General features: G+C 43.8%; 1 protein-coding gene across 5 annotated transcripts in view; it reads left to right on the top strand.

Moving 5' to 3' along the window:
* The window catches only part of PRR14 (proline rich 14), a 593,350-nt gene that overhangs the window by 405,292 nt on the left and 173,421 nt on the right, over positions 1 to 14,637 (top strand). For all 5 annotated transcript variants that reach the window (XM_085618443.1, XM_085618444.1, XM_085618442.1 and 2 more), the window contains 2 exons: positions 8,142 to 8,301; positions 8,390 to 8,505. In XM_085618443.1, the coding sequence (XP_085474569.1) occupies positions 8,142 to 8,301; positions 8,390 to 8,505 (276 nt within the window). The remainder of the gene's footprint in view (positions 1 to 8,141; positions 8,302 to 8,389; positions 8,506 to 14,637) is intronic.

The following is a 14,637-nucleotide window of genomic DNA, read 5'->3' on the forward strand; positions in this document are numbered from 1 at the left end:
TATTGTCTTGAAGAAATATACCAATTAGGTATTGTATTCATGCATGTTTAATTGCACCTTGATATTATTCAGGGAGACCATTTAGGTTAATAAGGAATAGCCCTAGGGATCAATCGTTTAGATCCTGAAGAAAAGCTTTGGGGAAGGCTTGAAACATGTAGACCAGGGAGAAAATCACTCATTATAGTGTATATTTCTACTCTCCTCTTTTAACAATACCAACCATAGGAATCAATAAAGTGTAGGTCCCTCGTAGCCAGGTATTTTTTTAACTCACATTTTTTCTGACCCTGCCACTTTCACAACAACACATAGTATTACTTTACAAAAGTGCTCCCATGTCTCTGTCGGACGCAGCACACCCCGTCCCGCAGCGGGGCGGGAAGAACCTGATGATGAAGCATGCCACCAAGGGACTTTTTGGTGGGTGAGGGTTATTTTAAGAAAACTCATTGTTTTCTTTGACAAATTTAACAGCAATTACTGGAAAGACAGTTATTTTCATGAATGAAGGGTGGACTTTCTTTGGTTTTTTTTATCAGAAAGATTCACCAGCTAGGCTTAGCTCAAGATGTCATGTCTTGTAGTACAGGTATTCAAAACTGTCAGAATTGCATGGGGTGATTTGAGAGGCATTGGGGGCAACCTTATTGGGATGTTATTACTTGATGTGAATTAGAAATGATACTTCAGTAGATAATTGCAGTGTGGGGTATTGTGTATTTTCATTTGTGCGTCAATTGTTTCTACTACATATCCTCATATAGTGGAATATTCAGTCATTAGAGGAGGAATGATAAACAACAGTTGTTACAATTAAATCGGGGTGTCCTGTTAACATAGAGAGTTGTTCAGTCCTTATTAGGGTTTTCTTTATTTTCAACAAATGAAGTCCCAGAGGAGGGTGTTTTTATTCTGATGGTCCCCAAGAGAGTTTGTACAAGTAATGTGCCTTTACTTTAAACATTGAGAAAATGTCCTGTATTGATCACTAACTCTTCTAATCTCCATATCGTTTCAACCTCCTTCATATGGGACATAATCATTTTAATGAGGTCATGCTCGGGGCATTTCCCTTTGTAAATGTAGACACCAGTAAGATCCTCAGATCTCATTGGAGCAGTCGAGATTAATGTTGGGGGTTGAGTGCTAGTCTCGTGTGCATATCCTAGGTTCTGAAGAGGGTTGCCAACAGAGTGACTTGAAAGGAGAAGTGTTAAATAAAGTGGTCCAAAGATGGCGAGGTGAGCTTTCAGGGGATAAGGTATTTGCAGTTCAAAAGAGGTGAACCTAGCATATGTTACTTTGAAACAGAAAGGTGGCAGAGGCTGACAGGTTGTAGTACTCCTTTTGACATGTGAAGGTTTCTGTAAAGGAGGGAGGTGAGGTGCTATGTAATGCCTGGAAGACTAAGATATAGATTTCAGGTAGGGACCTGTGCCCTTCATTAATTTCCACTCAAAGCAAGAATTTTTTTACATTTAATTTTAAGTTAATTTTACACCTCATCAAACACAAAGTATGTGTTCAATGTGTCCATTTCTCCCCTGATAACATGATAGCCCAAAGCAAGGCTCCAAAGTCAGAAAAGTTAGGCAAACAGTACCTCTACTTTTGAAAGTGACTAATGTCCTTTCACAGGGCTGTGAGAGACCAATACTAGTAGCAGCATTTATTTGTAGTGTGTTGACAGGGCCTTTTTCCCTGTTGCCTACAAGGGTGAGTACCTACTAGACTCTTTGTAAAACTCCTGCCTTGTATTCCCACTACCAGGTCTCTGGCACCTTCCATCAATCAATCAGGTGACCTGTAAAGTGCGACTACTCACCCACAAGGGTCTCAAGGCACAGAGGGTGGGAGAAGGCTGCTGTTCCGTCGAAAGGCACTGTGGTTCAGTCGAAGATCTAGGTTGAGGTTTTTCCTGAATTGAGGCAGTGACGGTGATTGCCTGAGTCGGAGAGGGAGGTTGTTCCAGGTCCTTGCTGCGAGGTAGGAGAAGGATCTTCCTCCTGCTGCGGTCTTGTGCCTATGTGGGACGGCGGTCTTGGCCAGTTGGGCAGAGCGGAGGTCTCTGGTAGGTGGTGCGTGGAATGCAAAGTGGTGGTTGAGGTAAGCAGGTCTCGCATTGTGTATGGCTTTGTTAGGCGTGTGTGAAGAGCTTGAAGTTGATTCTTTTGTTGACAGGGAGCCGGTGGAGGTTTCTCAGGTGGCCAGTGGTGTCGCTGCTGAGAGGGTATGGAGGATGACTCCAGCGGAGGCATTCTGAATGTTCTGCAGTTTCTTTAGGAGTTTTTGGGTGATGTTGACGTTTAGTGCATTGCCGTAGTCTAGTCTGCTGCTGATGAGTGTGTTGGTGAAGGTCTTCCTGGACTCAGTGGAGATCCACTTTAAGATCTTTCGGAGCAGGCCTAGCTTGTGGAAGGATGATGAGACGGTGTTGATCTGGTAGTTCAAGGTGAGCTAGGATCCAGGATGATTCTGAGGTTTCATGCGTGGTTTGTGGTTGTGGGGGGATCTGCAGGCCACCAGGAGTCATCCCAGGCAGAGGGAGTGGAGCCCAGGATGAGGACTTCGGTCTTTTCTGAGTTTAGCCTGAGGCAGCTCCCCTTCATCCAGGTGGCAATAGCCTTCATCCCGTCGTGGAAGTTGTTCTTGGCCACTGTGAGTTTGTTGTTGAGTAGGGGATCAGCTGTGTGTCATCAGCGTACGAGCTGATGTTAAGTCTGTGGTTCATGACGATGGCTGTGAGCCGGGCCATGTAGATCCTTAAGAGAGTGGGGCTCAGGGAAGAGCCATGTGGCACTCCGCAGCTGATCTCTGTAGGTTTAGAATGGAACGGTGGTAGTCTGACTGTGTTCGGCCGGTGAGGAAGAAGCGGATCCATTTCAGGACCATGTCGCGGATGGCGGCGTTGTGAGTCTTGTGCATAGGGTGCAAGGGGAGCAGAGAGATTTGTGTGAAGATTTTGAGGTCCTTCGGGTTGGCAGAGGGTTTCCTCACAAAGGGGTTGATCTCTGCGTGTTAGCAGTCTTCTGCGCTTGTGGCGGAGTTGATGGAGCAGTTGAGGGGAGTCCAGCTGGGCAAGGTCTGTTGGGGTCCAGTGTTAAGTGTGGTGGTTGCGAGTGGGGTGAGAGGGTCTTGAGTGTCGAGGCTGTTAAAGCTGTCGTAGATCTCCTTAATCTTGTGGTGGAAGAAGGTACTGAGGTTGTTGCAGAGGTCTTGGGAGGGTATGAGGTCTGCTGTCTCTGTGTTGGGTTTGGCAAATTCTTTGATCACAGTGAAAAGTTCTTTGATATTGAGTGCATTGACATTGATCCTTTCTTGTATGGACGCTTTCTTTGTTGTTCTAATGAAATGGTAATGTTCACATCGGTTGTGATGGCTGAGTGATCTTCTGGGGTCTAGCTGCTCCTCCAGCTCTTCTCAAGCCGTCTACAGATACGTCTGAAGTCATGAAGGGTGAGAATGGACCAGCTGGCTTTTTTGGAGTGTCGCTTGCCTGTTGCTTTCTTGAGGGGAGCCAGTGTGTTGGCGCAGTTGGAGATCCATCAGTAGAAGTTGCGTGCTGAGGTGTTGGCGTCCGCGGAAGTCGAGGTGGAGTTTTGCTGAGGGAGGTGGTCATCTGTTAGTCGGTGACCTTGTTCCAACTTCTGCAAGGGTAGCGATGGGCACAGTGGTATACGGTGGGTTTGGTGAAGGAGAAGTGGACTCAGCAGTGGTCGGTCCAAAGCAGCGCAGTGGTGTGGCTGAAGGTGATGTTGTCACTGATGGAGAAGATGGGGTCGAGCATGTGTCCTCTGAGTGGGTTAGGGAGGTGACCCATTGTTTGAGTCAGACGGTGGCGAGGTTCTCTAGCATGGACGATGTGTTCTTGTCATTAGGGTTGTCCAGGCGAAAGTTGAGGTCGCCAAGGACGATGTTGTCTGAAGAGGCGAGAGCATAAGGAGCAATAAAGTCGATGGAGTCGCTGAAGGGTGGAGAGGGTCCAGTGGGACAGTAGATGAGTGCCATGGAGGGTGGTGTTCGGGTTTGTCTGGAAGTGGAGGTGCTCCATGTTGTTCGAGGGGTCGACCGAGTGGGTGGTGAGACTGATGCCTCCACCCGGTGTGTTGATGCAGTCCTTGTAAAAACCAAAGGAAATGATGTACGGAGTGTTGAACATTGCAAGCACTCACCCCCAGTCAACTGATCTGGGTTTAATCCATCACTGTTCTTTAGCCCACTCTGCCACCCCAGTCTGACCCTGTGCCTCATGGGAACAGTCCAGCCCGAACTGCCAAGCCATGTCTTCCCTGGACCGGAAACAATCTTCCTAAGACCGGTTTCTGGCATTTCAGCCGTCTTCAGCCAGGCTTGCTTGAATCCAGTGGCAAAGTGAGCAAGGGACTCGCGTCTGAGCATACCCTGCCAACTTATGGCGAACAAAGCAAAAACCAAAGGAAATGATGGACGGAGTGTTGAATACTTCGCCATAAGTTGGCAGGGTATGCTCAGACGTGAGTCCCTATGGCCATGTCTGAACTGGGGTGGCAGAGTGGGCTAAAGAACGGTGATGGATTAAACCCAGATCAGTTGACTGGGGGTGAGTCCTTGCAATGTTCAACACTCCGTCCATCATTTCCTTTGGTTTTTGTGATGCAGTCCTTGTAGCCATCCGGGATGGCGATGTCTGGGGTGGAGGTGATCTCCATTTCCGCGAGGAGGACGATGTCTGGATAGACAGTCGAGTAGATCCTAGATCTCCACAGCATGTTTGTGGAGGGAGTGTGTTTTGAGCAGGATACAGCTGAGGCGGTCGGATATGGTGTTTGTCGGTCGTGTGGTGGGTGAGTCTGGTGTGCGGTGGCAGGCGAAGGTGCGGCTGAAGTTTCGGCAGGAAAAAGACACTGGGTGTCATTCGGCAATTACCGGTGGCAGGGGGTGTTGCTGTCCGGTGTTGAGGGCATGGAGGGTGCTGGCGTTGTAGTGGTGAATGGTTGGAGGACCAGGATCTGTTGTGCTTGGTGCAGTCCAGGCGCCTTTGGTGCACCAGCGGCGCACCCACTGCGCCGCCTCCACCATTTAGATGTTTCTGGGCGAGAGCGGGAAAAGTTGGAAGGCGGCGCTGAAGGGGGCGGGCCGAGGTGGATGAGTAGAGGTGGGGGGACAGCAAGGAAAAAGTGCAAGAAGTGACCAGAGGGAAAAGTGGAAAATTGCAGGAAGTGAAAAGAAGTGACAGAAAAGCAGAAAATATTAAAGGAGGAAAAATGAGATGTTTGATATTGACGGCGAATGCATGTTTGCTCTGGATAAATGTGGCAGGTTAAGTGCATATTGTGTGTGTTGGGCTTGAGTGTGTGCGGATAAGAATCCATCTTAGAACTCCTATGCATTGATGACTCCAGGTGAGCCTGGTTTATTCTTGGTTGAGCGTAACTCTGGAAATTACATACACCCCGGTTAAAGTGGGTTGTGACCCTGGGCTATATATCCGAATATCATGTATTACAATTTTGTATTGCACAAATATTGTAGCCAAAATATTGACTAACACTATATTGTGATGGTGTGTAGGTTTACTATTCTTAATTTATCTATTCACCTTCAAGATCTATATAACGTTGAACGAGGGAAGTAGTCATGATGGAGTTGAACGTGAGGGAGCAGAAGAGTCTTCTACTGATGTATAGCTGTGAGGCAGTTGGAGATGTGATATTCAGGGCTGGAGGTAAAGTCTGGGAAAGAGCCTATCGTCATACTTTTGGTGAAGAGTGATTAGAGAAACCAAAGGAGATAATCTGCTGAGTGAGATGTTGTAGAGGGCACGGAGTCTTACTTGATTCCTTCTGGTTAGAGTGTTGGGCAGAGGATGCAGTGAGCACCAGGAAGTAGAAGATGACTCATCTTAGAGAACAAGAGAAATATGCTTATCACTTTAATCAGACAACTGCTTATATCCCTCAGACAGGGTCAAACTCAGTCTAGATGGCATATGAGAGAACAGAACATGGTCGATCTCTGTTTAAAATACTGACAAATAAGGCTTTCTTAATAGGTCTTAAACTTGTTTTTGTGCCAGCCAGGATACCTGTTCAAATAAGATGATGAATTAGTCTTGTAAAGCACCACTGTTACTCAAAGGACAATCTGTAACTCATAGACACAGCCCATAACAAGAGAGCAGACTTGTTGAAATAGCCATGTTTTAAGTTTCTTGTCAGGCTCAGAGAGCTGCTGTTATGTTCTGGAACAGATGGCAGTAAGAGAAACAGTACTAGCTTACAGTATTAGCCAATGAGTCTTCTTTTCGACCTGACATACAAATGGCACATTTAGGAGTTGACCAGGTGTTAGTCTTTTCAGCCCTTGATAGGATCGGTGTACTACATTCCTCAGCTGTTAATCACCCAAATATACATATGCACAGAGCTAAAACTGTTCTACAGACATACAAAGGGTTATGTTAAAAAGATGGACTATGAAGTAAAAAAATTTTTAAATGACATGCATATTTACATGGATTGTTTCATGGACGTTGTTGATCTATTATTTGAACTGAATATAAAAATAGTTTTTACTTGGAGTGGGTTGACTGGACGGGTAGTAGAATATGTAGACTCCCGGTGGTTTGCTCAAACATACACAAGGTAATACTGTTTTAATATAGACTCTAGGAGGTATACATTGGCAGGCGAGCAGTGATTCAGTATATATGTATGGCATCCAAATGGAGGATGCTAATTTCAGAGATGGTTGTCCTGTGACTGTACAAACAGTTACTACTGCAAAAGAAAAAAATATTTAGCTTTGACTCGTTGCATCTTGCCTAGTTATCAGCTCATTTTTGATCAGTTTAGTCTCTTAATGCAGTACGACATCTCATAAGATCGTAGTTCCCATATATCGTTAGGTAAGGCACAAAAACACAATCTAAGATTGGCATGGATCCTTAGGGCATTGTTGACCTCTGGTTGGTGTGTTTGCAGTGACTCATTAGACTCATCCATAGTCCATGCCCATAGTGATAAATGTGCAGAAAACCAAGAGCACTTTTGTGCTATTCAAGCTGAAAAGCTAAGGTAAGTAGAAGTTGTCTTTTTATTACATTTCCAGTTTCTCCTTCCAGCTTTCCTGTGTCAGTTATATCCTGCCTGTTTCCTTATATTTTGCATGTAGTCTTTATCCAGCAGTAGTACCCTAACTTTTCCACTCTGCTGGCCTTGCTCCTCTGTCAGAGTGGTTAAGTAACATCAATCAGCCTGCCAGTGCTTAATTTGTAAAATATTAAGTGCCAGGGCTCTGACCAGGAGGCCACTGCAGCTTGCACCACCTATCGCCCCTGTAATCGCTGCCAAAACAACTACTAACCATCTCTCTCGCATGTAAATTCGACAGTTCAGATTATTCAAGGTCCCCAAAGCTAAAGGAATGGCTGGGGAGGCAGCTATTAGTAAATTGTTTTAATGTATATTGTTTTCCTGAACAACTGTTATACTGCTCATCTCTAAACTACATGAGCAGCGCCACCTTGTGGAAGACTGCCCTAAGTGTGGTGTTTCCAATTAGGTGCCGGTGCTGAGCACTGGAAACCAATTAAGTACTGGTGCTCAGCACCAGAAAGCTCCGGCTCAAATTAAGCAATCCCATCACCCTCTCTCCCCTGCCTGGTATTGATGCGCTGCCTGTTTCGCTCCCCCAGACGCTGTATCCTGTTACAGCTACAAACTCTGTGTTCCCCTTTCCAAGCCCACTCTCTCAATCTGATTCGTGCGTACCCCTTGCCCAGCTATTTACATTAGTTCTTGTCCTTCAACACTTTTCCCTCTACCACACTCTGTCCTGTTTGTATTACGGTCACTTGTTTCCTTTACACCGGCCTTGTCTCTTTTTTCAATTACTGATGTTCTGTGTCTCGCTCTCACACGTCCTCTATGTGTCACTTAGTATCACTACCTGATAAAATTCCCCGTGCCTTGTTCCCTGGGCTAATTATTGATACTCTGCTTACTCTCACTTAATTTCAATGCTTTTAACTTTTTGTTTTTTTTCACAATACTCATTTCTTTTTTCCAGTTAACAAATGTTTGTGGTACACCACCAATGTCTTCCTCTGTGTTCAATTTTATGCAGTTAATAACACCATGCTCTTCTCTCTAATCCAGGCCTTGTTCCCCTTGCTTAGAAGACTCACCTGTACGATCAGAATTGGCAAGTCGGATCAGAGGAGGCCTGACCAAGACAGCTTCCCATTCAAAGAAGAAGCGCAAGATTCGAAAGAGGATTCTGTCCGAGGAATCCTCCTTTTCGGACTCTGAGTTAAAGGTAAAGGATACACTCGTGAAGAGCTGAGGTAGATTGTCAAACTCGAGGAAGCGAGTTTTGGTAATTTGATAACATTTTTGTACCACAGAACATGGAGTGCTCACAAGATGAAGGTGTTGGCAAAGTATCGCGCTTCCGCATTCGGAAAACACCAGCCAAGCAGACGACTAGCCTCACTCCAATGGGATTGCCAAAACCCATCAGGTAAATCACATCCCTATTAATCGCCTCAATCACATCGTAGCTGCAAAAACATTTGTCAGCATGGTATCCTCTCTAGTTTCACATGCTGTTGGCAAATCCTGGCACAGTTCTAAAAATGTCACTTAAATAGTTTCTACTCTCCTATAGACTGATGTGCTCAAAATTGGGCGCTAATGACATCAAAGTTCCCGCAACCCTCCCCTTCACTACTCAACATTATGTAACATTGCCTTTTCCAGCCATTGCATTCATAATGACTAAATAAATTTTATTTTGCAATAGTCCAATCATACTAGTTATTTTATGAAGTATAACATTGTTAAATTAACATGCCTAAAATTCAACCACAACTGTTCATACTAATTGCGCAATAACATAATTTGATTTCATGTACACACTATAAAATCAAGTAGTTTCACAGTTACTGCAGAGGACAGCTAATAATAAATACCAGGTATCGGATCATCTAATCTCGCTCTATGCGGATGACGCTCTTTTCTACTTGTTGACTTTGAGGTAATCTCTGCCATTGCTTCTGGAGCATTTGGACACCTTTGGGGACATTTCAGGATTGCTTGTTAGTACGAATAAGTCTGTGATATTCCCTCTGGGGCGGCTGGTGGCACAGGACCCCACCACACAGCCGTATTTACAATTGCGTTGGGAAATGATGGTGGCCCACATGGTCCAGAAGCGTAAACAATATAATATTGATTGTTTCATAGAGGGCGTAACTAAGTCGGTGCAATTCTTGAACCCCCACCCCTTATGGGACGTGTGGAAGTGCATAGATGGTGTTCTTACCATGTTGCCTTTATACTCTACAGTATCCTTTAGACATGCTACCTATGACAGTCTTTAAGCATCTACACTCCTTATTAACAACTTTAGTTTGGGCGGGAGGTCTGAGCAAAGTGACCCAAGAGACTCCTTCCCTACCTTTTGAGGATGGGGATTAGCACTGCCCAATATGGAAATTTACTATCTAGCATCTTGGTTGCAACATGCAGCACACTTGTTGTCTGGGGACAACTGGGAAAAGGATTTACTCACGGATGAAGGGAGGGACGCTGTTGCTTCACTGGGGTAGGAGAGGTGATCCCACAGTGCCCTAGCTAATCAAACACACCGCATCACTGTGAGAGCGTGCAATGAAGGTGGTGCTGAGACATGCCCCCTTCGAATAAGAGTTCATTTTTTGGGACCTTTCAGGGTTCCGCCTGTTGACCTTCACTGTGAATGCCAGTGCCTGGAGAGATGGGGGAGGGGGTGTTTGACACTCGGTGAGTTTTACCCCAATAAGACATTCATTACATTTGAAGTGGCACAGGGGAACTTCGGTGTGGGTCAGGCCAGTTCTGATTCTATGAAAGTATTGTGGACTTAATGCGACATGTCTGGCCCAGAAACCCAGACGTCCCGACTTCCTCTGAACTGTTTAGGACTCTACTGGAATTTGACAGAGGTAAATGTAAATGTAAATGTATGTGTCTTGTAAAGCGCACGGCTGCCCTGAGGCGTCCTGGCGCTGTAGACCGCTGGGGAACCCGTCCTGGCTATCCCTGTGAGATGGTAGACACTTGGTTTCCCACTTGTATAGAGCCATGATTGCAATAAACCTAGGACCACATTTTGTGCTACAGCGGCCTCGGAAGAACTGGGTAAACCACTAGAAGACACACAATGGAAAGGTATTTGTGCATTAGTCAAGCAGGTGACATGCAATGCACGTTTCAAGCTAGTACGTTTTAATTGGATACTCTGCACATATATCACCCTGGTGTTTCTACATACAAGAGATTACGTCAAGACAGATGCCACCGGTGTCTGGGCAGACCCGCAACCTTTCTTCACCTAGCTTCGTGCTGTCCCCAGTACATGCTTATTGGGATTTAGCAGTCCAGAGATAACATGTCTATTGGAGATTGTCAGGAAACAGAAGGGTAGGAAAATGGAGTGCAAATGTATGCAACTAGCCCTGCTGCTAGCAAAACGCTGGGTTGCCATTTCATGGATGAGTCCGTTAGGACCGAAGGAACAGGGATGGATCAAAGATGTTAATTAATGGGCGGTAGCAGAAGAGGGGCGGTAGTAGAAGAGATGAGGCTCAGTCAGTGTAGGAGGGATGAGCATTCGGAGAAGGATTTGCAAACATGGATGGAGATCCTTACAGGTTACGAGGAGCTCTCTGCAGAAGATAGGCAGGATACTGAGGGTTAAGGATATACTGGCAGCCATGGGGAGTGGCGCGCATATTTGGAGAGAAGGATTAATGGACAGTTATTCCTAATGTAATGTTTTGCTACCACTGGTGCCTTTGTACAAAATTATTGCTGTTGTAGTACATGCCTGGGATAATGACTCAACTATTTGAATTTGTTAATGGTACAGAGTTTATAATGTACTGAATGATCTAATAAAATGAATTCTTTAATACAAAAAAAGAATAAATACCAGGTGGATACTATTTTGCAGAAAGTATAATGTAGTTAATCACACCACACATCATAAACTTTGTTCCACTGTCGGCCACATCCTGACACTAACAACAATTGAAGGCATGTAAATACATCTATACAATTTTGAATTATACATAACAATACCGCCATTGCAGGACAATAGCTGGACTGTGTGCAGTATTTAGAGGCATCTCATTACCACTTTTCATCTGCATTACGGAAAATCATGTTTTAGCTGCTGTAGGCATTAAAGTGGTACCTTTTCCTTCTGAAATAGCCCTATAAAGAGTAAAGGTGCTCTGTTGAGCGTAAAGTCCTGTTGATGACAAAAGGAACTACCCATAGCAGAAACTGTGAAATAGCGTGCAGAATGTCCATGTTAGCAATTCTAATGCCCAGCAAAAGTAAGGCAGAGCTATAAATAATCTTGCTCCTTCAATGTTCAAAAATACCTAATATTGCACAAACACTTAGACGGTAATCTAATTAAAAATTGGAGAAAAACTGCAGATTCAGTAGCCAGTAATAATAGGACCTTGAGGGTCCAGGACTGCAGTGAACTCTGGTAACACAGACCCAGTCAGGAAACACACACACATACACGTGTTACCATCCTTGTGGGGACTATGTGTGAATACCTGCCTTGTGGGGACTAACCTTTCCCAATGTTTATACAACACACTAATAACAGAAAAATGTTAAGAAAAAATTCATGATACAGGATCCTGCTTCAAATTTGCAAATATATTGTTATTTAATCGCGCGCACAGCACCATCCTTGTGGGGACTTGAACTCGTGCTACCATCCTTGTGGGGACCTAGTCCGTAAAACTATTTGTGATTGAATACAGTCTAAGGCACATGGCTAAATGTTTATTTTATTAACAATATACACAAACAACATTATAATCTATTCATATATGAATTGCTGCATATACACTAGGGGTATACATGAAGACAGATTATGTTAATGTGCCAGAACATATCATATCGTGCTTATAGAAAGAGACTTTAAGCTGTATTTAACCTATGTATTAGTGCTTACACTCTTAGAAGATGAGGAAACTAACACATAAGAAATTAACATATGGAACAAAGGAATGTGGTCAAGTTGAACCCAGAGCTTGATTAGCTGCTTACATTTTTGCCAAAATAGATGTTCAAGTCCCGACCTGGATAGTGGGTGAAGATCATTTTGTTTAAGTCTCCATAGAAATAGTGTGTACATTCAAAGCTTATATCCCATTATAAAGAGTGTGAAGCTAATGATGTTCAAGTCCACACAGAGGTTGTGTGTAATTATAGGAATGCTCAAGTCCCCACAGAGATGGTATGTTATTATAGCGATGTGTAAGTCCCCACAGAGATAGTGTGTTATCATAGAGATGTTCAAGTCCCCACAGAGATGGTGTGTTATTATAGTGATGTTCAAGTCCCCACAAATATAGTGTGTTATTACAGTGTTGTTCAAGTCCCCACAAAGATAATGTGTTATTATAGCGATGTTTAAGTCCCCACAGAGATAGTGCATGAAGGTGATTGTGTGTAAGTCCTCATTAAAATAGGGCCCAATTCACAAAGGTAAACTTAGACAAACAGTCTAACTTTACTACTTTTTCCAGTATTCACAAAGGTAAATTTAGACCAAAAGTCTAACTTTACTACTTTTCAGTATTCACAAAGCCCCATACAGAGAATGTGAAGCTGATGATGTTCAAATCGAAGCAAACACAAGGAGATGATGGACGGAGTGCTGAAACGTTTCAGTCACTCACCTCAGTCACAGATCTGGGTTTAGTCCATCATCATTCTTTAGCTCACTTCCTCACCCCAGCTCAGACCCGGCTATATGCAAATCAGTCTTGACCCTGTGCCTCATGGGAACAGTCCAGCCCGAACTGCCAAGCCAGGTCTTCCCTGCACCGGAAATAAGCATCCTGGGACAGGTTTCAGGTAACACCCCCTCATTAGTCAGGCTAGCTAGAATCCAGTGGCAAAGTGAGGAAGGGACCCACGTCTGGGCATACTCTGCCAACTTAGGGCGAACAAAGCACACACACGGAGATTATGGATGGAGTGTTGAAACGTTTCAGCCACTCACCCCCAGTCACAGATCTGGGTTGAATCCATCATTGTTCTTTAGTTCACTTTTCCACCCCAGTTCAGACCCAGCTATTTGCAAAGCAGTCTTAACCGTGTGCTTTATGGCATCCCTGGTGCTTCAAGCCGAAACAGAGCTTGTGTTTAATTACAGGAATGCCTAAGTCCCCACAGAGATAATATGTTTTTATAGTGATGTTCAAGTCCCCACAAAGTTAGTATTTTATTATAGTTTTTTTCAAGCCCCACAAAGATAGTGTGTTTTTATGGCTATGTTTAAGTCCCACAGATATAGTGCATGAAGATGATTGTGTTTCAGTCCTCATTAAAATAGGGCCCGATTCACAATGGTAACCTTAGACAAAAAAAATCTAACTTTTCTACTTTTCAGTTTCAACAATGTAAACTTAGACCAAAAGTCTAATGTTACTACTTATCAGTATTCACAAAGCCCCATACAGAGAATGCAAAGCTGATGATGCACAAGCCAAAACAGAGCTTGTGTGTAATTACAGGAATATTCAAGTCCCCACAGAGATGGTTTGTGACTATGATATTACCACAGTTGCCAAAGAGAATGTGTGTGATTATAGACATGCTCAGGTCTCCACAGAGATAGTGTGTGATTATAGACATGCCCAGGTCCCCACAGAGATACTGTTTGATTATAGAGATGTCCAGGTCCCCACAGAGATAGTGTGTGATTATAGACATGCCCAGGTCCCCACAGAGATAGTGTGTGATTATAGACATGTCCAGGTCCCCATAGAGATAGTGTGTGATTATAGACATGTCTAGGTCTCTACAGAGATAGTGTGTGATTATAGAGATGTCGAGGTCCCCACAGAGATGTTGTGTGACTATAGTATTACCACGGTTGACAAAGAGAATGTGTGTGATTACAGACATGCCCAGGTCCCCACAGAGATAGTGTGTGAATATAGACATGCCCAGGTCATCATCATCATCATCATCATAGCACACATTTATAGTGCGTGATTATAGTAGTGTAAAAGTCCTCACAGAGATATTGTGCGATTATAGTAATGTTTAAGTCTCCACAGTGCTAATGTGTGATTACAGTCATATTCAAGTCTCCACAGTGATGTGTGTAATGATAGGTATGTTGAAGAACCCATACAGATCGTATTAGTCTGTTGGCTTTTTAAATGAATTAATCCACTAGAGGGATATGTGTTTGATCACTCTCTCATGTGTTTGAATCCTGGAGCTACCACTCAACCTTTGTTCCTTCCAAGGTCTATACAAAGTTGAAACATCTATTTGTTCAGCCTTTTATATTTGGAGTGTAAAATAGAAATTCTTAAACAAGGCTTAAACACTCAAAAGTGCCCATGTCAGCTACAAAAGACTTTATCAGTGTTTATGGTCTCGTTATTTGAAGGGCAAACATATACAAGAGTCTTACAAACTGTATTCCTGAACTGATCTGGTATGCTCATAATGTAAGATTAGAGAAAGTCACTTGGGCTGACATACAGCTGTCTTTTTCATGGGAATAAAAACCTCAGAATGTGCCTAATTTAATTATAGGAATCTTTCACAATGTTAA

The sequence above is a fragment of the Triturus cristatus genome, chromosome 7 (genome assembly GCF_964204655.1).
Source record: "Triturus cristatus chromosome 7, aTriCri1.1, whole genome shotgun sequence".
Classification (NCBI taxonomy): Eukaryota; Metazoa; Chordata; class Amphibia; order Caudata; family Salamandridae; genus Triturus; species Triturus cristatus.